Genomic DNA, 23,222 nt, shown 5'->3' on the forward strand with positions numbered 1-23,222 from the left:
TTACTGTTTTGATGTCAATATTTATAGCTGACATTTAGAGGTGACATTAACTACCTGTCCAAAGACATGCAATGGAGCTGCTGCCTTTATGAGCAATGAACATGGCACAATGTTGGTTTAGCAAGAGTCTGAAGAGGGATACGGTTTGGAAGATGCCTCTATTCTGGACGTCTAAAAAATACTCTAATGTTCAGATTAATCAAGTTGCAATCTGAACCCTGTTATTCAGGCTTCATTGAGCCGTGCATCCATTGTTTGTCAAATAGATGGTTTATGCAAATGAGGCTCAGTGACAGGAATTGCTGAAAAGGGAATCATTAAGAAACTGAGCATTCCTCCCTCAAAACTGTTCTGCCCAGCCCATGCGGTTTTAACAAGAGGGAGAAAGGGGAAGATAGAAAAACAGGGCCTGGGGAAGGGAGAGTGCTATCAAGGGAGTGTCTGTCTGCAGTTAAAGTTTCCTAATAAAGTGCTTGTGAAAGCTACCTAATAGTGCACAGAGTACAGAGGGCTAAAGTGGAAAGTCTGAATGCTATCAGGAGGCATCAAGGTGGACGTCAGGCTCATTTGTTCATTTGATTGATGTTGTGGCTTAGAGCTGACAAACCGCCTTGGCTGGTTATGGAGACACTTTACAGATCTAAGAAAAGAATAAAAGGATGGTGAAACAAGACAGAGAGTGGGTGCACACTTGCGCTCCTGCAAAGACATTAAAACAGTTAGGAAGACGTTAAAAGGAGACAGAAAAATTGTAGGAAAATTAATAGAAGAAATTGTACTGCTCATTCTGGCAGCTTTAGGAATGCAAGTCCTGCCTTTCAGTTAAAAGAGGCATCACTTGTGTTTTGTTTTGTTTTGTCTTTTTTAAATGCTTTTTACAGGGTACTTGAAAATGTGCATGTGCAGTAGCTGAAGCTTTTTTTTTTTTTTTTTTTTTTGCATGACTTGAGCTAAAGAGGCAAAATCCATGATGTCTTTGTTGTCAGATTCTATTAACTTATTTTAAATATGTTATTGACACATAATCTTAACAAACAGTTTTGGAGATTTCTGTCTTGTTTTTGCCAGTCACTCCTAATTATTTCATTGTTTGCAAGGAAATATCAATGGCCTGTGATTTGTTTGGCCATGATAATATGCAAAAAAAAACAAAAACTCATGACTGTTTGATCATTTGTCTCCATCTTTTCACCCCTTTCTTGTTTTATCATGTTTACAGAAGTGTCATGCCAAATCAAAGTATTTTATTTATGTATATTTTTTGGTAATTACGTTACACAAAATAATTTATTTGTTAATTCTTCATCTTTAATAATAATTTGTAAATAAATGGGGGGAAAAAAGTTACTCTAAATTAGGTCAGTCCAATTGAGCTGCAGATCATGTGCTTTAAAGTGAAAATTATGTCATAATTTACCCACCCTCATGTCTTCAAAACTTTTTTTGTTTTTTGTTTTTTTTACTAAAGGAATACAAAAGGAGTCCCAATTAAAATGTCAAAACTGTCTTACATGTATAAAATTATTTTATAGTTCATTTATACATAGTTCAGTTGTTAAAAATTATTTTATGTTTCATCAATCATGTCTCGTCTTGCCTAGGGCACCAAGTGAGACAAGACTGACACTGGTAGGCTTACCCCTCAGAAACAATATGTGCATGCTTTTCTCTTTCCCCAGCTGAATGTGGTGGACATTTTAAAGGGGAGACATCAGGACGCATTCTATCTCCAGGTTATCCATTCCCCTATGACAACAATCTGCGCTGTACCTGGGCAATTGAGGTGGATTCAGGAAACATCATCAGGTACTGATAAGTTCTTACTCCTAACATTAATATTTTGCACCTTCTAGAGCACCACTGTATGTCTATCATTACCAATCAGTACATTACCGACCCCATAAGAATGCAGCCATCATATTCAGCTGAGACAAGAGGTCTTTATCTATTTATAAACCTCTAATTTCAAAGCTAGCCACTGATGTCTCATCTGTACAGAGAAAAGTAGACATCAGAGGAGTTGATGATGGTACCTCACAGATCACTTTGTTTACCACCTGTATCTGAGATCTGCACTGCCAGACTCATTATAAAGCTTAAAACGCTGTTGCAGTTTTAATGTTGCACTGCAACCTTAATAATTTGTTCTCTTTCCAATTCTGTTAGTGGCAGAAGCTTTAAGAAAAATCACGTATTCAGTCATTATTTGTTCATCTGTGGCTGATGGACTGTAGATCAGAATAGAGATGTGATTGTTCCCCTCTATTATTGAACCCTGGAGCATAATTTATTTTTATATGATTCTCTGACACTACCTTTGTCTGTTCCTTCAAGACTCTGCAAAGAATTTGTATCATTTATTTCTGCTGAATCATTAATCCCTGAAGCCTTTGCAATGCCATGTCACATATGTCTTTGTAATGCAAAGGAAACAGATGCACAGTGTTGGCATAATCATTATCTATTTAGGTCCAGAGTGGCGTGAATTCACTACAAAAGATAATTTGCCAAATATGCCAAAAAAATATCCATTTGTCTTGTATTTCAGTATATATCCTTAAAATAAGATACATTTGCTTCAAGCAAAATTGTGTAAGATATTAAGACCTGTTTTCAGATAAATTGTCATCATCAGGTAAATATTTTTTATTTATTTTTTTCTTGTTCTAAGCATAAATCTAACCAAATTTAGCAAAGTTTATGATTAAAACAAGAAAAAAAAAAACAAATGAAAACAAAATATTATCTTGTTCTACAGATGTTCAGATGATTTTACTGGAAACTTATAAAGAAACACTTAAAACCCCTATTAATTTTTTGGTAACACTTTATAATAAGGTTCTATTTGTTAACATTAGTTAAAACATTAGTTAACATGAACTAACAATGAACAATACTTTTATGAATCTTAGTTAATGTTAATTTAAACATCTAATATATTAGTTAATGCACTATGAAATAATGAACTAGCATGAACTAATAATGAACAATGTATTTTTATTAACTAACATTAACAAAGATTAATAAATTGTGTAATAAAATATATTGATAATTGTTTGTTCATGATACCTAATGTATTAATTAATGTTAATGAATGGAACCTTATTGTTAAGTGTTACCATTTTTTTTTATCATATAAGTGTTTTACTTAACACGTATTATTTTTGTAGTGTAGTGAATATATTTATCTTCTGCATTTTTTAAATATTTTTCTTTACAAATTATATTATTTATTGTATATTAAATTGTATGGTTAAATTATACTATTAACATAGCAATTTGAGTGAAATGTTATATTTACAAATGTATTTCAGAATTTCTTGATATTTGGTACGTCGAACTTTTGTGTTAATGACAGCATGCACTCTAACGGCAATGGCATGGACAAGTTTGTGCAAAACCTGATAATCATGTTATCCAGCATGATTTGAGAATTTTCCAAAAAGCATCTTGTGTGCCTCAATAGAAACAAGGAAATCTAACCTTTTGAATAAAGGAGTTAACTATCTTTATTTACATCATAACTTCTTTGTATAACATTTTTTTTAAATCCTTTAATGTTCTGCTTTTTTCAGGTTTAAGTTTTTTTTAATATTATTATTTATTTATTTATTTATTTTATATATACATCACAGATTTTCAATGTGGTCTCAGACTTTTGGACTGTATGTAACGCTTGATACAATGCTGTTTGTTTTGCTATGCATTGTGAATAACAATGAAGAGCACACCTGTTCTGTGTCACAGTTCTGTTCTATCTCTGTACATTGTGCATCTAATGAAGCATGACTTGTATGACCAGATGTGTACTAGTGTATATTTTTATATAAACAGTCTGCAGTTTCTGGCCTTCGACACTGAGGCATCCCATGATATCCTGAGGGTATGGGACGGGCCCCCTGAGAATGAGATGTCCCTGAGGGAGGTGAGCGGCTCTCTGCTGCCCGAGAACATCCACAGCACCCTCAACATGGTCACCGTTCAGTTTGAAACTGACTTCTACATCAGCAAGTCTGGATTTGCCATTGAGTTCTCAAGTAAGTTCCCTCCCTGCTGAAAAAACAAACAAAACAAAAACATCTTAAACTAGCCTAAGCTGGTATTAAATGTTGTAAGGTGGTCTAACTGGTCTTCAGTCTGGCCAAGGTGTTCTTTAGCTGGTCTACCTGGTCTTCCAGCCTAGCAAAGCTGATCTTTCAGCCTAGCCAAGCTAGTCTTTCAGCCTGGCCAAACTGATTTTCATTTGGTCTAACTGGTCTTCCAACTTGGCCAAACTAGTCTTCAACTGGTCTTGCTGGTCTTCCAGTCTGGCCAAGATGGTTTTTAGCTGGTCTAACTGGTCTTCCAGTGTGGCCAAGCTGGTCTTTGTCTGGTCTTGCTGATCTTTCAGTCTGAACAAGCTGGTCTTCAGCTGGTCTACATTAGCTGGTCTTCTATTTTGGCAAAGTTGGTAATCAGCTGGTCTAGCTGGTCTTCCAGCCTGGCAAAGCTGGTCTTCCAACATGGCAAAGCTGGTCTAGCTGGGCTTCCAGCCCGGATAAGCTGGTCTTCCAGTCTGGAAAGGCTGGTTTAGCTGGTCTTCTAGCCTGGCCAAGCTGGACTTCAGCAGGTCTAGTTGGTCTCCCAGCCTGATCAAGTTGACAAGTGCTTAAAACCTCTCAAAACCCAGCAAACCATGCCAGCCTGACCATAATGGGAAGCTAAGACCAGCAAACTAGCTTAGGCTGGTTTAAGTTGGGGGGTGGGGGGTGGCTTTATTTTATTTTATTACCCCACTTTAGTTCCAGTTGCTCAGCCCTTTCGTCCAGTTTTACTGACAACATACAATGACTGTTCTTGTAGTGTTTCAGTGACTGTTCAATGGTTTAATGCGTGATTACAGGTTCAGTGGCCACTGCCTGCAGGGATCCAGGAGTACCCATGAATGGTAGTCGCAATGGAGATGGCAGAGAGCCTGGGGATACTGTGACCTTTCAGTGTGATCCTGGGTATGAACTGCAGGGGGATGTAAAGATTACCTGTATACAAGTGGAAAACCGCTTCTACTGGCAACCAAGCCCACCTGTCTGTATAGGTAAGGGTTAATACTGGGATTTAAGATATGGATGGAGAGTTTTAAATGGTTAAATACAGGTAAGGAAGGAAACACACAACAATCTCAATTTATAGTGCAAATAGATTTAAGTAATAATTCAGTATGCTAACATTAAGATATCATTACTGTCTGTTACATTTTGAATGCTGAGCATTCTATCAAGTCAGTGGGTGTTTTTCAAACTTTAACTTCAAATTTCTTAAAGTATAAAGTTTATAAAAAAAATAAAAAATAGATGGCTTACTTAAGGCTGAAATTATCTACAAAACAAAGATGGAATGGAGTCTGTATGTTAAGTATCTCGAGCTGAATTTATTGGAGAAGTTTTCTACAGTGCTGCCTTGCAAGCACTGTAATTAGTATTTTGCTTTAGAATCTTAGTCTTTTCAACAACTGCACACAAGTTACACTGCATTTACAAGTATCTGTAAACTTTAGACATACATAAAATGTATAATTTTGCTAATTTTTTAATGAATATCCATGATTCAGAGACCAAAGAAGCTGAGTTAATTGGTACATATTTGTATAGATGCTGACAACACAATGTTTCTGAACAGTAGCCTAACATCAAGCAGTTTCTGTCGGAATGTCCTCAAGAGTGTAGTCGAACCTTGGGTCATTGAGATTCCTTGTCATTTTAACACCGACATAAAAGTGGGCCAAAATGAATGAATATCAAATTATGATATATATGGATTGTCTCTTTCTTTTAAAAGACACTACTTTTTAGAGGCAGGAAAGTGAGGGTGCTGAATTTTAGGTTTTTCCCTTTCATATTCTAAGTAGCCTTCCTCTCTTGCTCTGTTTCTCATATAAAAAATATGAGTGCTTTACATGTCCAGTTCCTCAGAGGAGGTTCAGAATTTCTCAATATCTTCATCTCTGCGTGTCTCCAGTGCTCTTTCTCTCTGCTCCTGGTTTGCACAGATGTTCATGCCTCATGTTTTAATAAGAGACTCTCCTCATGTGTTACTAATGCCCATATGCTGCTGATATGAATCCTGTATGTTTTTCCAGCTCCATGTGGGGGCAATCTCACCGGTTCCTCTGGGTTTATTCTGTCACCCAACTTCCCTCATCCATACCCGCACAGCAAGGACTGCGACTGGCTCATTGCCGTCAACTCTGACTACGTCCTGTCTTTGGCATTCATCAGGTAATAGAATGTTTATAAAACGAATAGTTCACGTTCTAAGTCGGTGTAAAGGCTGGTTCACGATGCCCCAACAAACGCAAACATATCAAACATTATGAAGTTGGCTGTTGGATTTAGGTGCCGTTCATATGAACACATTCTTGCATTAAAAATAAAGGCAAAATGTAGCGCAATGAATTGAACAGAATTAATGTGTCTCAAGACTTTTTAAAAGTTAAAGTTCTTTTAAATTGACACAATGCTCATGTGTGAGGCAATGAAAAAAGTGAGATGTGGTACAAAAGTCAAAGATGTCCATCTAGTTTATGTTTGCATGGAAAAACTATTAAAAAAACAATAAATAAATAAAAAAAAACAGAGTAGACCGATGCAAACATTCTTTCGATGTGAACTGCCCTTTAGAATGATTGAAAACATAAGATAAAATAATGCAAAATATATAAAACTGTTTTTGTTTTTTTAACAGCGTTAAAGTTGTAGTGTGTAATTTCTGCATTACTAGTGGCAGCAAATGGAATTACAAAAATAAAGCATGTTTTCAAATAACCTTGCCAACACCCCTCAGACTCATCACGCCCTTTCACACTCTCTGATTCCCTATGAACAAATAGGCCATACTAAATAAAATGTGATAAACATTTAACGCCATAATAAACAAGACAGCTATAACATAAACACCAGACAGAAAGCATTGCAGAGGAATCGGCTCATCTGATAACATCACTGGATTGAACGGCAGCTGGTGTGCGGATGATCTAGCACAAGAGGTGGGATCGTTCTTGGTAACTAGTAAGCATAACAATTCATATTCCGAGTATCTTACGAATTTATCTGAAGCTTGACAGTAATGAGCTAACTTGTGTTGCAATACCAGAGTATAGTTTACCTGTCGAGAAGCAACACAGTAAGAATCGAACCCCAAATATTCCCTCAAAGTCCTCCAATATGTAAATGTTCACCTTGGTTTTACTTTGTTCTCTGTCTCTTTGTCTTTTAGCAAGTCTTTGAAATTTAGCCAAGCTAAGCTTAGTTTCCTCTGTAACATGTCTGCCCTGGACATTCATATTTTCCCGGGTTGAACAGTTTGCTACAAGATGCCATGCCCCAAACTCACGCTATAGGTTTAGATAGAAAGGGATGGATGGAGCTGAGCAGGCTGCTCAAAATATAAACATCAATGTTTTCATAGTGCCTGAGAAGCTCAGTGTTTACACATTTGGGGGAGATAAACCCATGAATGGCTTACTTGTAGTTGTCAATGAACAATAAACTGGGATATTAGAATGTATTTTGACAACAAAAAAGTTACACACTTCACCTTTAATGCGTTTATTCAATTTCACATTGCAACATTCTAAGATCCTCCAAATGATGATTTAACATGTTCAATCATTAATATGTTATTCTGATTATTATCACAAATAAACATTAATTTAAACATTTTTATCTTATTGCTTTTGCAGCCATTTTATAAAAGCAATAAGCAACTCGAGTCTCTGCGTTAAAGTGATTTTACCACGGGTAAAGGGCGTTGTTAGCACAACACAAAAGGCAAGGCTGTCTTATTGCTTTAATAAACTATTCTGTGTGACTTTGTATTTCACAGATTGTTATATATTCTCATCATAGATGTTCAGGAAGTTTTGTGAATGCAGGTGATGCAGTTCTCTGTTGTAAGGTTAATATCAGGTCGACCCACTGTTGTGGTGGGGTCAGCAAGTTTTAAATTGCTGGTGATGAGATGGTAAGATGCGATATCAGAAATAATCTCACAGCGCACATATTCTTGCCCTTTATTTTATGCCCTCACTTGAGCTATAATATCTAGAGCTGATAAGTTCATGAGTTCATTTGGAAGCTGATGTGTCATAATGCTGAATTGGAAATGAGCACTCACAGTGTCCTTCGACATGGCCGCAGTCCATGTGTTAAGTAATTATGTAGTGGCGACGGCTATCACTGTCTGAATTAAAATGCATTTCATATCTGAGAGTTAATGAGCCCAGCTGGAATTCTTTGCTCATTTTGGCTGTAATGAACCTGATGGTGGTCTTTTTTTCCACCTCCCCTCATCTTGCCTTAAAGGTGTAGCGCGGTGTAGCTCTGCCTTGAGTGATGTGACCAATTAGTATAAAAGCAGGCTTGATAAATTTCCTTTACAGTCCAATCATGTTGCTAATTATGTCCATTTTTCATTTAGCCATTGCATAGCGACGCTCAAGGTGCAACCTGGGTTCTTCTTTCAGCCAGGGTCAGCGAGGGGTTAAGTTGGACTCCTGTAGGAGTTTGTCATGTTTGACAGTTGCGGAAGCACTCCCTACATGTTAATGCTAATAGCACAACTATCATGCATTTTCTTCTACCTGGATCAAGGGTGTCATGATGGTCTAGTCCAGGCATAATGCCGTGGAATATTAATCAGGGGTGGGGTATAACCACAAGGAACTTTTTAATTTTCAATTCATTGAAAACAAATACGCTAGCTGACATAACGTTTTGTTTACATTTGTAATTCCGCCACAAGGTGGCACTTTAAATTTGATTGGGAGATGGAATAATAATGCTTTTATTTTCAAATTACTTAGATTGTTTTATACAACATTACCAAGTATCAATACACACAAAACAGTGACAATAATAGTAGTAATAGTAATAATAATAATAATAATAAAGTCAAAAATAAGGTGTCTGTACTTGGAATATACATAATAACAATATACAATAATCAGTGAAATAACATTCAACAAGACATTAATGAACATTAAAAGTCAATATCTTAGAATAATTATTGCAATCTAAATCAAATGTTGTTTTAGACTGTTTGTCATGGACCAACCCCAGAATGGAGAGGGAGATGGCGATTCGTACTGCATAATAGCATATTCTTTAAACATAGAATAACGGAGTAGTTTAACTTACAATAGAATGAGGTTATCAATAGAAACAAAATGCTGTTACACATACATTCATTGCTCACAATCTGTCTCTCACACTGCTACTGAGAGTTTCAATGGGCTTGGCACTACATTTAGCAGCAAGTGGGGCAGACTAGTTTTGGGCCACAGTTAGGACTGCTTGCATTTCCATATTTGATGACATATTTCCATTGGAAAAAATGAGGGCCACTTTGTGGTTCTGGTGGGCAGCAGATACTTTGCCCCACATGATGCCTCATGCCGTACAAAGTGTAACGGAGGTTTCGGCTACATTAAAAATAGAATAGAATAGGCTTAAAAATAGAAGTATGCTAAACATGTATTTTGAACATATTTATGGGTTAGCAATTACATTTATTTACAGGTTAGCAATTACAGTACATACTGTATATTTGCAGTCTATAATATGGATCTATATTTTGAACTGGATGAATATTTTGGTGGGGCGTCGCCATGTTTGTGACCAAAATTCCATATGCCTTCAGTGTGCTGTGCTGTGGGATGCGACAAAAGCCTTCTTCAGGAGTTAAAAGCAGCTCTTACATTCATATAGATGGGATCATCACAGATATTTTTTTAAAACTGTGACTAAATCAGACTAGACTAAAAAAACACAAAAATAATTTGTAACTTCTGAATGAGACATGTTACGGTGATATACCGTTGGACAAATGTACTCGCTGGTCACATACCAGACCCGCTGCCGTACCAAGATTAATCATGGATAAAATATCTTTAAATGTCCGTGAAAGTTCAGTTTGGCAGTATTTGTGCTGTCTTCAGATCTGTATGAACTTCTCCTGGGACTTGGCATGGATCAAAAGGGATTATATATGTTTTTCTTGATATCGTTTCTCTGGTGTTTTTCCATTCACCGCCATTGTTTTCTTCCACTGATGGTCACCAATATGCAGGGTTGGGAAGTAACGGAATAAATGTAACGGGATTATGTATTTAAAATACAAAATATAAGTAACTGTATTCCACTACATTTTCAATTTAAATCATTGGTAATTAGAATACAGTTACATTCAAAAAGTATTTTGATTACTGAAGAGATTACTTTGAATTTTATTGTAATTTGTTTCATTTAATATTTAGTCCTTTCAGATGGAAAACATTTATACATATAAATGATGCAATCCAAAATGCATCTGAACCGCGGTGAAACACTTTCTTATGATGTGTTACATTCATACGAGCAGACAGAGAAGTAAGTTTGAAGTAAGTTTGGAGCAGAAGAAATAGAAATAAACCTTGTGTAAATTGTCAGCTTTACGCTAAACTAAAATGCTATTTCTAGCCATTTTACATGCACGTTATCAGGCACGATCATATTTCTTTATGAAGAAAATTCACGTTGGATCATAATTTCTTTTTTTCTAGTAAGACCTTTGATATTAGGGCAAAAAACATATACTTGATAATAATTTATGTATTGTTTTCCTGTAAAAATATCTAAAAATCCTTAAAACAATTTAGAAACAACACTGCATAAGATATTTATTATTTTTTCAGAGAATGTATTTTTAACATGTGTATTTTGTCTTACTGTACTGGCAGAGTTTTTATAGTCAAAACAAGTGAAAAAAATCTACCAGTACTGAATAAGTAATCCAAAGTATTTAGAATACGTTACTGACCTTGAGTAATCTAACGGAATACGTTACAAATTACATTTTACAGCATGTATTCTGTAATCTGTAGTGGAATACATTTCAAAAGTAACCCTCCCAACCCTGCCAATATGGCAGCTGCGAGGAAAAAGTGACGTCACTGAAACAGGTCAATTCATGGTATAACCAGCTATAACCAGTGGTCTACCATCTTGGACCAGCTAAAAACCAGCTACCATCTTAAAGGGTCATTCACACCAAACTCATCCTTGCGCTAAAAAAGCAAAATGCAGCACAACAAATATAAAAGAACGTAGGTGTCTCGAGAAATTCGCATTCCACCGATGTTTCAAAATTGACAACATTTATCACATCAGGAGCTCCCATTTGTGGCTGTTTTGTGACATTTAGTTGGTAATATGCAGTTTCCTTTCATAGGAACTCGAGCTGTGTAATCGCATTGGGACATGGCTTGAGTGTCACGTGGTCTGAAGCCCTTGTACAATCACGGCAATTTATTGGCTGGTGGCGCTTAAGGGACACCCCTAGGCAGCTACATCAAGGGCTCCATAAAAGCACTTGTTTTGGCACCATCGAGTCAGATTTTCTGTTCTTCTGTGCATGATTTTGTCTAAGCCCGTGTTTGTTCCAACGACTCATGATTGATTACTGTTAATCCTCCCTTTTGGGTGGCGAACATGTAAGGATGTCATTTATACAGCGTAGATTTCAGAGCAATTTTAATGTGTTTTTTTTCCCCAAACATTACAAGGATCCGACAGGGACAGCTGCGTTTTGAGGCTCACAATTTCTCACCACGAGGTGTTATCCCCACTTGTTCCAGTTCCACAGCCTCCAGATTTTGAGCTCTGTGTGTGGGAGACATTTGGGATTTCGGTTTTGTGTCTGAGAAGATTAGAGTGCGAACGGACATCGGGTTCTTCCATGTGTTTGTCGCCCTCCCCCTGAGCAAAAGCGCGAGTCTCGTTAGACATGCTCTGAGGCCTTGCTTGGCAGCCATTTTCTGATGAACGAAGAATGCAAAAGAGTTACCATGTGCGTGTGCGTCTTGAGCCATCGCCATTAAAAAAAATGCTATATGACAGATTTTGTCATTGGAAGGTATGGAACAAATTGGCCCCTTTGTCCCTATTGTCTTTTTCTGTGTTGTTCTGTGAGAATGCACATGAATAAGGCAATGGAGGTGTGGCATCGCCTTTCTCTCTCTCCCCTCCCTGTTCGAAGCGAACTGCTCACGGCAGAGGGGATCATGCATGGGCCGGTGAGCCCAGCCACAGAACGAGGGGGCTGGAATAAGAGAATATTTCCCAATGGAGTGATGGCGAACCAACATGCGGAGTGCTTTGTCTGTGCCATTATTCTTTTGGGATTCTATCAGGAGATGCAAGGTATTTTTACTCGTTTCTTTTATCTTTCGCCCGTTTGTGGACCACGCGGGTGTTCTGGCGAGACAAGAGATGCTGCTCGCGCTGGGGAACAAGTTGGTCAAGGTGATGCTTTTGTCCGCGAGGGTGTTTCGTGCCATCTGGGTACTACACATTGTTCCCCCATTATATGCTGGGATCGGTTTAGTGTCTAACCTGTTTTTCAGTACACCAATTTAGCTCAGATTCCTCCGTAATTTACGCTGGCGAACGAGCATTGAATATTTCCAACTTGAGTTTGGCCTCTGCCTCCATGACCAAGGGTCTCGGGCACGTGTTATAACTCAATATACAATATAAATACAGACGAGCCAGATGGGCTTGCTATGTAACGAAGGATGAGCCCCCATATAGTGAATGAACGAACTGTATGAAAGTATCTGTTTCTCTCCTGTTTTGCTCTTCGGTCAGTAGTGAAATGAGTTAGCCATTGTACGTGCATCGAACATCCGACAAGCAGAATATGGTTCAATTTCCCCTGCAGCTTGCTGGGGAGCAAACATAAAAAAAAAATATTTTAAAACGCTTCCAGAATTCAGCCTCTGTCTCCATGACCAAGGTTCTCGAGATATGCATAACAGAATTCAATGTTCATCAAGTAAAACTGTACACAAAACATACAGTGTACATAAACACCACACGCTGTCCCCCCATAAGAATGCTGGGGCCATTGTGGCGAGCCTGCTTGCTCTCAATTCCCCTCCATGTTCGCACATTCTTCCCCATTCTATGCTAGGGAAGATGGTTTATCTGGCGTCCTCTGCTGTAAATACATTCAGAGTGATCGTTTTTTATAATTGCCTTATCGAATTCAGCCTGATTCCATGATCAAAGGTTTCAAGACATGCACAACAGAATTCAGTGTTCATCGGGCACCACAATTTGTCTCCCCATAAAGAATGCTGGGGCCATGTAAAGACAATGTATGCAAATTTTGAAGTCAATAGGATTAATGGTTTCATAGTTGCAGCCAATTTTATGTTTTTTGGTTTTATAGTGCCACCATGTGGCAAAACCGTGCCAACTTTTCTGGGCGACCAAAGATTTTACATAAGCATGCCAAGTTTGGTGAAGATATCTCATTTCCTGCTGTGACGGCCTGTCATTGCTCTCACCCCATCAGTGCATACTCCACAACAACGGCCCCAGTCTATGTGGTTTTCGAGAATGAAATCATTCAAAGTCTTGAAAATTTCTTCTGCTATAGTGCGAGCTGGCACAGAGTGGCAAAACAAAAACTCCTCCTGGACAGAGAGCTCTTTAATATAGCGGACATATACCATTAACTGAGCGCAGTTAGCAACGTCAGTAGACTCATCCAGCTGAATTGAGAAAAAAGGGCTCTCACGAATACCATCCAGCACCTGTTCTTTACATCAGATGCCATGTCTGAGATTCGATGCTAAATGGTATTGTCAGACATTGGGATCGCGTTCAGCTTGGCAGCAGCTGCTTCTCCCATCATTATGGAACACATGTCTTTAGCAGCAGGGAGGAGTAATGTTTCACCAATGTTGTGGGGTTTACCTGCCTTCGCTATACATAAAGCAACGCGATATGATGCTTCAGTCACCTTAATATTAACAGCTAAATGTCTGGATTACTCTCTTTTGTGTTTGCAATTCTTTCAGCTTTCTGTCAAAAAATTCCAGTGGCTTGGCCACCAGACTAGAGTGCTTGGCCTCAATGTGACGCCGGAGCTTACAGGGTCTCATACTATCATTTGCTAACACCTCTTTGCAAATAACACACTGTGGCAGCAGCGCATCATCGGGACCAGTCCACGAAAATCCCAATTTTAAATATTCGTGATCATACTTCCTCCATTTTTTGCTTGGCCCAGAATCTGCCTCCTCTCCTGTAGACTTTTGTATTGTAGACACTACAAAGCAATCCATTTTGCAACATGCATATGCATAACATGCACTTTAACATGCAAGCTAGCAGGACAGATATGTACAGATGTGAACCGTTATGAGTGCTGCGCCTCACCAATTGAAAACCACTGTCCTAGATCATAGATGGAATAGACCATTTATTGCCAATACAGGCAATTTACTAAGGAAATACATGGTTTTTAAAGCTTTTTAAAGCTCATAGCGCCAACTATGGTCCGATCTCCATAAAAGTCTGCTTGCTTCTTTAGAATCATATGTTGCATGTGCTCACCTAATTTTGTGAAGTTCTGAGTTTTTGTTTAGGAATTATGGGCTTATTTGTACACTTGACCATGCCAATTTTCTAAATGACACTGTTATAGCTACCCAAAGGGTAAAGTTAAACATTTGTTTTTGATAATTATTGACCTAGAGAGTCCAGAGAATTGTACTGCATTGGTTTTATTGAGGTTGAGCAAAAAATCTAGGACCAGTTCACAAAAGTAGGTTTTTTACATAATCGTGAATATTTAATGAGTGATTTGATTGACAGCAGTTGTTCTTGAGGCAACGTTTTTCAGTATGAGGAGATCTAACAAATGATATGAATTATAGCTGTGTTCCAATTCAGAGGCTGCATCCTTCAAAGGTCGCATTCAAAGGCCGATTACGTCACTGCTGCGCGACTAAGGCTGTCCCAATTCGAAGGCTCTTTCAAATGCGGACTCTAAATGTGTCCTTCGTTTCCTGTGAAATTAAGGATACAACAGATGAATCCTTCGCGGCTTTGCCTACCCCAGAATTCATTGCACACCAGTGACGACAGGATTTGATTGAGAGAAATTGCTGAGTTACACTTTTAAACGTGGGTTTCAACTTACTCAAACATCGAATAATACAAATGTAAAAAAAAAAAAAAAACTTTAAAGTTGTTCAAATGTTGACATATCTTACTAAGATGCGATTATATATAGCTTATACTCTTTATTATATACAGAAATGGACCATGGTGAAAATATTTAGACAGTTTGTGAACCTGTTTTGTTTTCAGACAGTTTAATATAACTTTCAAAAAAGACCAGTACAAACGTTACAGTCACTCGGCAGCTGTCACAGTTGTTAGGCGACAAGAACAGTCCTCTGTAGGCTAGACTGTCCCAATTAACAATGCTTAGTCCGACCTTCACGGCCTTCGAAGGCATGGCCTTTGAAGTCCGAGTCCTTCGAAGGGTGCAGCCTTTGAATTGAGACACGTAAAACTCATTAGCACCATCCATTGGCTGATTTCTTTCAAATTTCTCACAGTCCTCTAGGGCCAGGAGTCGAACAGGCCCCACCGAGTTTTGTGCCGATCGGCCTCCGTTAACTTTGTCTAATAGGTGCTCAAACTTCATTGGCCGATGGTGGCCATATATTTTGAGATACGACAATGTCCTCATAGACAGTCATGGCACCTTGGACAAAGACACTACATGCCGATTTTCTACTCAATCAGACTAACGGTTGCATAGTTAGAGCTGTTGTCATGTTTTTTTCCTGTTATAGCGCCACCAAGTTAAGAAGGATTAATATCGCCGGGGCATCACCCTGGAATCAGGGACTAATAACCAGAAAGTATAGCAGTCTCAATATAGCATTGTTCTCTTAGGAATGTCGACATCCGTAGAACATCGACATTCAAAAGGAAAGCAATGAAGGCTTTGAATCCAAGCACTGACATCCCCTGACAGCCCTTGACACAGGTGTATGCAATACAAACCAAAACATTTCTCTGTAAAGTATAACAAAGTTTATTGATGCAGTAATATCAATTAATAACCAATGCAATGCAATAAATAAGTCAATAAACTTCCGACTTCCAACTACAAACTAAAAAGTAACATGATTAGATATAGTAACAAAATAAGCCTATAATACATGAGAGGAAGGTATGTGTGTGTGTGTGTGTGTGTGTGTGTGTGTGTGTGTGTGTTTGTGTGTAAGGAGTGACGCACAAAAAATTACAGACATGGCTCTCGTGGGGTGTATGTCACGCGAGGTTTCCGGCCAGAGAATATGGCTGCGAATGTGGGCAGAGAGAGGCTGGTTAATGGTGTCTGCCCATTTAGCCCATGTCTCCACTTATACGATAACTTAGGGACAAAGCTGAGCTTTACCGGCAAGTTATCTACCAGCCAGTGTGTTCGGGTATGTTTGTGAGGGGTCGCATGTGTGTGGGTTAGTATGAGAGTGAGAGATAAAAGAGTGACTGCACCGAAGCCGGTTTTCACGATTGTGGGGGGAGAAGGCAACTGTTAATTTATCACTCACAAACGCGGTGAACGGCTCGTAAACCGTCCCACGGTCTTTGGTTCTTTAATGGATAAACTCAGTGTGCCGGTCTCACCCGCGATGGCAGAAATACACAACAGTCCAATGTGGTTGGACTACAACACAGTAAATCTCGTTCGTGGTAACAGTACGTTACTGTAATACCTTGAGTATTATTAGCAGCAATGAGTGGACTCGGCGGTCCGTAAATTGTACAAGCAATAACCTTGATACACAAGAATAACACGCTATAATAATCTATCTCTGCCCAGACGTAAACCTCTTACTTGAATCATGTGAGCACGCGGGTAGAATGTGTGTTCATCCGTCGTTTGACTTCGACTCGGTTCCTCAAAGCTCAGGTGACAACAGGAGACCGTTTACTCGCACTGTCAGGGGTGGTACGGCTGCTGATTCTCGGTGGGCTGGCGGAGAAAACAGTGAAGTTGACTCGGTTGAAGAGGGAAGAGAAATCTTCTTTCTTCACTTCTGCAGGCAAATGGGTGAAGATGCAGATTGCTCAGCGGTCTCCTTCGGATCCGTAGGCGTGTTCGGTGGAACACGGAGAAATCTCAACTTGTCCAGCGAGATGGAGATTGTATGGCCAAAGTTTCAAGTCGTACATTACTTCCTTGTGCAACGAGGCTGCTTCTAGACACAGCACGTAATGTCGCTGGAAGCAACGCCCAGAACGATTTCAGAGATTTTTGTACTCCTGATGACGTCATGGATGAGAGTTGAGAATTGAGCTGAGAGTTCGATCCTTCAGAATTTCACACATAGGTGTAAAATGAACCAGGCTTCATGGGATTTGTAGTCTGTTTTGGACTCCCCTTGTATGATTTTGGCGCGGTTAGGCTTTATGACTGTATATAGGCCTCAGTCAGGCTTTATACCTGAGGCCCAACATGGGATTTATCCGTTGTTTTAGAGGCGCTCTCAGGTGCTCAATTTGAGCCCTTGGCAACAGTCGCCAATAAGTTTCTGACTTTTAAACTGGCCCTGCTAGTACCGTTGGCATCTTTAAATGGGTGGGTGATTTGCATGCCCTGTCGATCAATACCTTATGCATGGATTTTGTGCCAGGGTGTTTAAGAGTGGTGTTAAGACCTTGTCTGGGCTATTTGCCCAAGGTCGTTTCTAGATCATTTCACTCACAGACTATTAATTTTCAGGTTTACTATCCTTCACCATTTGAATCAGAGGAGCATGAAAATTTGCAAATGCTTTGCCTGGTTGGGGTGCTGCAAGTTTATGTTGACCGTACTAGCCAGTGTCATAAGTCAGAGCAGTTGTTTGTGTGCTTTGGTGGCCGCAACAGGGGTGTTTCGGTGTCCAAACAAAGACTGTCTCATTGGCTTACTGATGAAATTTCAAGCGCTTATGAAGCAAGCAGTTTACCTTCACCTTTGGGTATTCAACCCCATTCTACGAGGAGCATGGCATCCTCATGGGCTTTGGCTAGAGGTGCGTCTGTGGAGGACATTTTTATGGTGGCAGGGTGGTCCTCTCCGCATACATTTGCTAGATTTTATCATCTGGATGAGGGTTTGACTCCTGCTTCCAAGGTTCTCTCTGTTGGAACAGGAGTAAACTCATAATTTTCTGTTTTATTCAGATGCTTTAGCTCGCTTGTGCGCCGCTATATGCTTGCCACATGGGCTTAGACAGTTGGCAGCTTCTGTTTGCCTGGCGTGAATGTATATTTTTCCCAATGCGATTACGCAGCTTGAGTTCCTACGAAAGGGAATGTCTTGGTTACGTGAAATGTAGCCCTGGTTCCCTGAGTGGTAACGAGATGCTGCTGGCCATACTCTCGTGCCTTCCTACAGAAAATCTGACTCGATGGCACCAAATTGAGCACTTTTATGGAGCCCTTGACGTAGCTCCCTAGGGGTGTCGCTTAAGCACCACCAGCCAATAAATTGCCGTGATTGTACAAGGGCTTCAGAACACGTAACACTCAGGGCGTGTCCCAATGCGATCTCCTCATACTGAACAACTTTGCCTCAAGAACAACTGCTGTCAATCAAATCGCTCATTAAATATTCTCGTTACCACTCAGGGAACCAGGGTTACGTTTCACGTAATGGAGACATTTTTCTGATATCTGGATCCATAAATCAGCCCTAAAAGAAGATGATAAAGAACTTTGTTTTCACCTACTATAGCACAGTAGGCAGTGTCTTACTCTTGGTTGGCAGTAAATCTGAAGTAGCCCTTTTCTCATTTGTATTTCCTCCTCTCCAAATAAATAAGCACATTGGAGTTCTGCCAGAAGGGCAATGTTTCAAACAGGTTTTCTAATAAATAGCTCTCATTCGAGTTCCATCTCAAAGACTTTCATTACACAGTTCATTACTGGCTTCTTTCTCCTTAAAAAATCCACAGGATAAAATATGTCCACAATAAAATTGGAAATGAACTGTACCTGCACCCCTCCCCCAACCCTCCAAAAAAGTGACCTCCTTTAGCAATACTACAAATGTAATTCCAGCTTGCTCTTTCTATTTAGCAACCATACAGTTTACTATCAAACTGATTACCACAGAAAATATTGTTTTATGACTGACAGCTACAGAAGGTATGGAGTAGAAAAATAAGCTTATGCATCTGTTTATCAAAGATTAATGGCTTATTTAATGTGATTTAAAGGATGTGCTTGTATGAATTATCCTACAATAACCCCTAAGAAGTAGATTCTGATGCAGTCAAGTGTGGCAGGCATGCTTAGCTTTTTCTTTTTGCATAATGGGGAAAAAAGGGATCGTATATCTGATGCAATCACAGTCCATCTCATGCAAATGACTGCACTGATGGGGGAGACCTTATCATCGCACCTTACTGCAAATGAAAGGTCGCAAGTGTTTATCTATTTGGCTCTCTGTTTCAGGAAACTCAGAGCATGGCATAGCTGCTGATACTGCATTTCACGGGAGTTTTTAGAGTTTTTTTAGCGTATCCCAAAAAAAAATCAAAAGGGCCAAACTGTGTATCTGCCTCATCTGTTCTTTGTATACAAAATAATAGTAATAATAATAATAATATATAATAATAAAAAAATCTGTGTTCTGTAAATATATTCAAGGCAATTTCAGATGTTGCATTTAATTAAGGGGAAATATGTGTCGCCTTAATCTGATTTTTTTCTCCCAATTTGGAATGCCCAATTCCACCTACTTAGTAGGTCCTCATGGTGGCACAGTTACTCACCTCAATCCGGGTGGTGGAGGACAATTCTCAGTTGCCTCCACTTCTGAGACCGTCAATCCGCACATCTTATCACGTGGCTCACTGTGCATGACACCGCGGAGACTCACAGCACATGGAGGCTCATGCTACTCTCTGCGATACATGCACAACTTAGTACATGCCCCATTGAGAGCGAGAACCCTTAATTGTGACCACGAGGAGGTTACCCCATGTGAATCTACCCTCCCTAGCAACCGGGCCAATTTGGTTGCTTAGGAGACCTGGCTAGAGTCACTCAACATGCCCTGGATTCAAACTCGTGACACCAGGGCTGGTAGTCAGTGTCACTACTTGCTGATCTACCCAGGCCCCCACACTTTATCTGATATTTAAGGAAATGTATTACCTTTATGAAGGTATATTTTAAAAAAAAATAGTGGAGATAGTTTTTTTCTGTAAAATACACAAATTTAATGAATAAAAATTACTCTCAATCTGAGTAAGGTTGTTACCCATAAAATGAAACAAACATCAGCTCACATTTTGTGATAAATATCTAGAATAAAATCTTTTGAAACATATCAGATTTGAAAAATAAAAAAAAAAAAGAAATTCACTTAGGTTGGGGCACATTTTGAATTTTGGGACAAATGAATTTTCAGCACAAATGAATTGATTTTTTTGTGTTATCTTTAAAATCTGATATGTTTCAAAAGATTTTATTCTAGACCTAGTTATATATATTTATCACAAAATATGATCTGATGTCATTTTGTGTCAGGCTACACATTCTTTGGAATGTTTTTACTTTATACTGCCGTTCACAAGGATGATCTTGGGACTTGAATCCTTTACCACTGCCTTGCTTTGATTTCTTTATGTGAAATGCTCCTCTTTGATCTTCTCTCCTCCACTGTCTCTATTTTAGCTTCAGCATTGAACCCAACTATGACTTCTTATATATATATGATGGACCGGAGAGTAACAGCCCGTTGATCGGGAGCTTCCAGGACAGCAAGCTTCCAGAACGGATCGAGAGCAGCTCCAACACCATGTACCTGGCCTTCCGCAGTGATGGCTCTGTCAGCTACACTGGCTTCCACCTAGAGTACAAAGGTAGGCCCTGACATTTCCCGAGTCTGTCAGCCTAAACTTCAAATCCCTCAGTCAGATAAAAGAGCTATTTGTTATATAGCACACAGTACTGATTGCATCTGAGGTTGATTTTATCTGATATAAACAGAAGGAAATTGGTTACCTTTTAGATGGGCTAAAATTGGATTATAACAAGTGCAGAATGAATTTAAACATGACTAGTCCCCCGTTAAGGGTTTCAAGTGTCTTTTTCTAGGAAGAAAATGTGTTTGTTAAACAGAGGAACTTCGTTTCAACCAATGGCCAACCTGCAAGCTAAGCACTGATATGCCTAAAATGATTTTCATCCCTTGCTTTTCCTCCACCTTATCTCTCTCTTATGCAGCCAAGCTGAGGGAGTCATGCTTTGATCCTGGTAATGTGATGAATGGCACTCGGTTGGGCAGTGACTACAAGCTGGGCTCCACTGTGACCTTCTACTGTGAAGCAGGTTACATCCTCCAGGGCTATTCCACACTTACCTGCATCATGGGTGATGATGGCAGGCCTGGCTGGAACAGGGGGCTACCCAGCTGTCAAGGTAAGAGTCCTCACAGAGAAAAGCAAGTTATGAGAATGATGAGGAGCATCCCTGAGAATGTGCTATATCTAACAGCAAAACTATAACAAATTTGGTTTGCTGCCATAGATTCAAGTAGAAATGTGGTTTTCAAGCCAACCTAACAAGAGAAGGAAAGTTTATCAAGACATACTTTTAATGTTGGCTTGATAAAGTCTTGCTTGGAAGTTTAAAACAGTTTGAAGGTTAGTTTGAAGGTTATATACCGTAGGCCTTTTTGAATAAACTGTTTGAAGAGAGGTTTGAAGTTTGAAGGGCTGTTAGCCTTTCTATGTTCGCTAATAAGGTGTAAGATAGATAGATTCTGTAGATGGACGGACAGATGGATGGATGGATGGACGGATGGACAGACAGACAGATGGTTGGCTTGATGGATGTTTAAGCTGTAAACACCATGTAATGAAAGATGTGGGTGTTTGTGTAAACAGCACCATGTGGAAGTCGCTCTACTGGGACAGAGGGAACAGTGCTGTCACCGAATTTCCCCAGGAATTACACAACAGGACAAAGCTGTCTGTATGCTATCTCCGTACCCAGGGAGTTTGGTAAGTAACTGAAAATTCAAAACAATAAACTTTGATGAATTTGCACAACATTTAAGAAAATACAGCAAAAAAATCAAACATACTGGAGCACTACATTTAATTTGTTTCGTGTATACAACATACAACATTCTGCAAGCCACATCTGTTTTTAATTTGATTTTGAAAAAACTACATATTGGACAACATGGTTTTTTAGTTGCATTCCTTGTACATACATTTGGCCAAGAGGAAACAATGTCCACTTTTATTTTAAGAGTGTTAAATCTTATTAGTTTTGAATAACCAGTGAACTGTTGGAGTCTCATCTGGATTATGCAAAAGTGTATACAAGTTCCCTTATATTAATTTCTGTCCATGGATTTGCTGTATCTAAGTCAGGAAGTGTGTAACATAGCAACTAGCTTTGTCTTCCCTGTCTTACTCTTGAAAACATCCTGCAGAATGCCAACTTGAAGCCTAGAAGTGAGGTGTTGCACAGTAAGAATATTTCATAGTTTGAGAATGTAGTCTGTCTAGTCTTGGTATCAATGTGTCATTGTACAGAGACCAGACTTTCAAAAGGGCCAGTTGAAAAGGAGTTGAAAATATGAACTGAAAATGATGTGACACCTTGTGTAGTTTTGATTCAGATTCATGATACAATGCTGTTTCATTTAACACCTGGTTAAGTTGTATTCCGGGTTATAAGATGCAGGTAAATAAGATGCTGGTTTTTGTGCTGAAATACAATGTAAAAATTGGAGCAGCTGTTTAGAAAGTGAATTTGTCCATCAGTGTAACTGTGATGGCTCACATTATATTCTGAAAGTATAGATGCGTGTGTAGATTTTGTTAGCAGATTATATCCCACCGAGAAGGCTTGACCTGTTGGATTCCAAGGAGACATTCAAAAGGTTTACAGCTTATGATTTTAATAAAAGCATCAACAGGACAATAGTACTGTGATAAAAGGTTGAAATGACAAAGGACTCCAAACCTCCTGATCTTGTCTCTCGTCTTAAGACTTAAGAAAAGCACTTTGCCCTTTCTGCCCTGTGCAAAGCAGGATGTGGTGTTATGAAGCATCAGTGCAGAGAGGAGAGAAATCAGAAAAAAAAAGAAAAAAAAACTATCCTCTGTAAATGTAACCGTCACTTTATCTGTTATGGGGAATTAGGACCCGTCTCACAAGCATCATTTGGCATTATGTGGGCTGTATGTGATGTTTCCCACGAGGCCTGTCTCTGGTCATTGGACTGCTTGCACTCTGATGGAAGGTCCTAAATGAGATAGATGTCATTTGGAATGAAGCCTTAATAAAAAGCAAACTCAAAGTGAATACATGATAGCTTTG

At 39.1% G+C, this 23,222-nt stretch overlaps 1 protein-coding gene across 2 annotated transcripts in view; it reads left to right on the forward strand.

Annotated features, from left to right (window-relative positions):
* Nucleotides 1–23,222, forward strand: part of csmd3b (CUB and Sushi multiple domains 3b) — a 715,228-nt gene that overhangs the window by 520,982 nt on the left and 171,024 nt on the right. For both annotated transcript variants that reach the window (XM_051664389.1, XM_051664390.1), the window contains exons 25-31: nt 1,680–1,806; nt 3,835–4,037; nt 4,883–5,074; nt 6,116–6,254; nt 20,559–20,746; nt 21,111–21,305; nt 21,773–21,889. In XM_051664389.1, coding sequence (XP_051520349.1) covers nt 1,680–1,806; nt 3,835–4,037; nt 4,883–5,074; nt 6,116–6,254; nt 20,559–20,746; nt 21,111–21,305; nt 21,773–21,889 — 1,161 coding nt within the window. The remainder of the gene's footprint in view (nt 1–1,679; nt 1,807–3,834; nt 4,038–4,882; nt 5,075–6,115; nt 6,255–20,558; nt 20,747–21,110; nt 21,306–21,772; nt 21,890–23,222) is intronic.

Source organism: Myxocyprinus asiaticus, chromosome 30 (assembly GCF_019703515.2).
Source record: "Myxocyprinus asiaticus isolate MX2 ecotype Aquarium Trade chromosome 30, UBuf_Myxa_2, whole genome shotgun sequence".
Taxonomy (NCBI): domain Eukaryota; kingdom Metazoa; phylum Chordata; class Actinopteri; order Cypriniformes; family Catostomidae; genus Myxocyprinus; species Myxocyprinus asiaticus.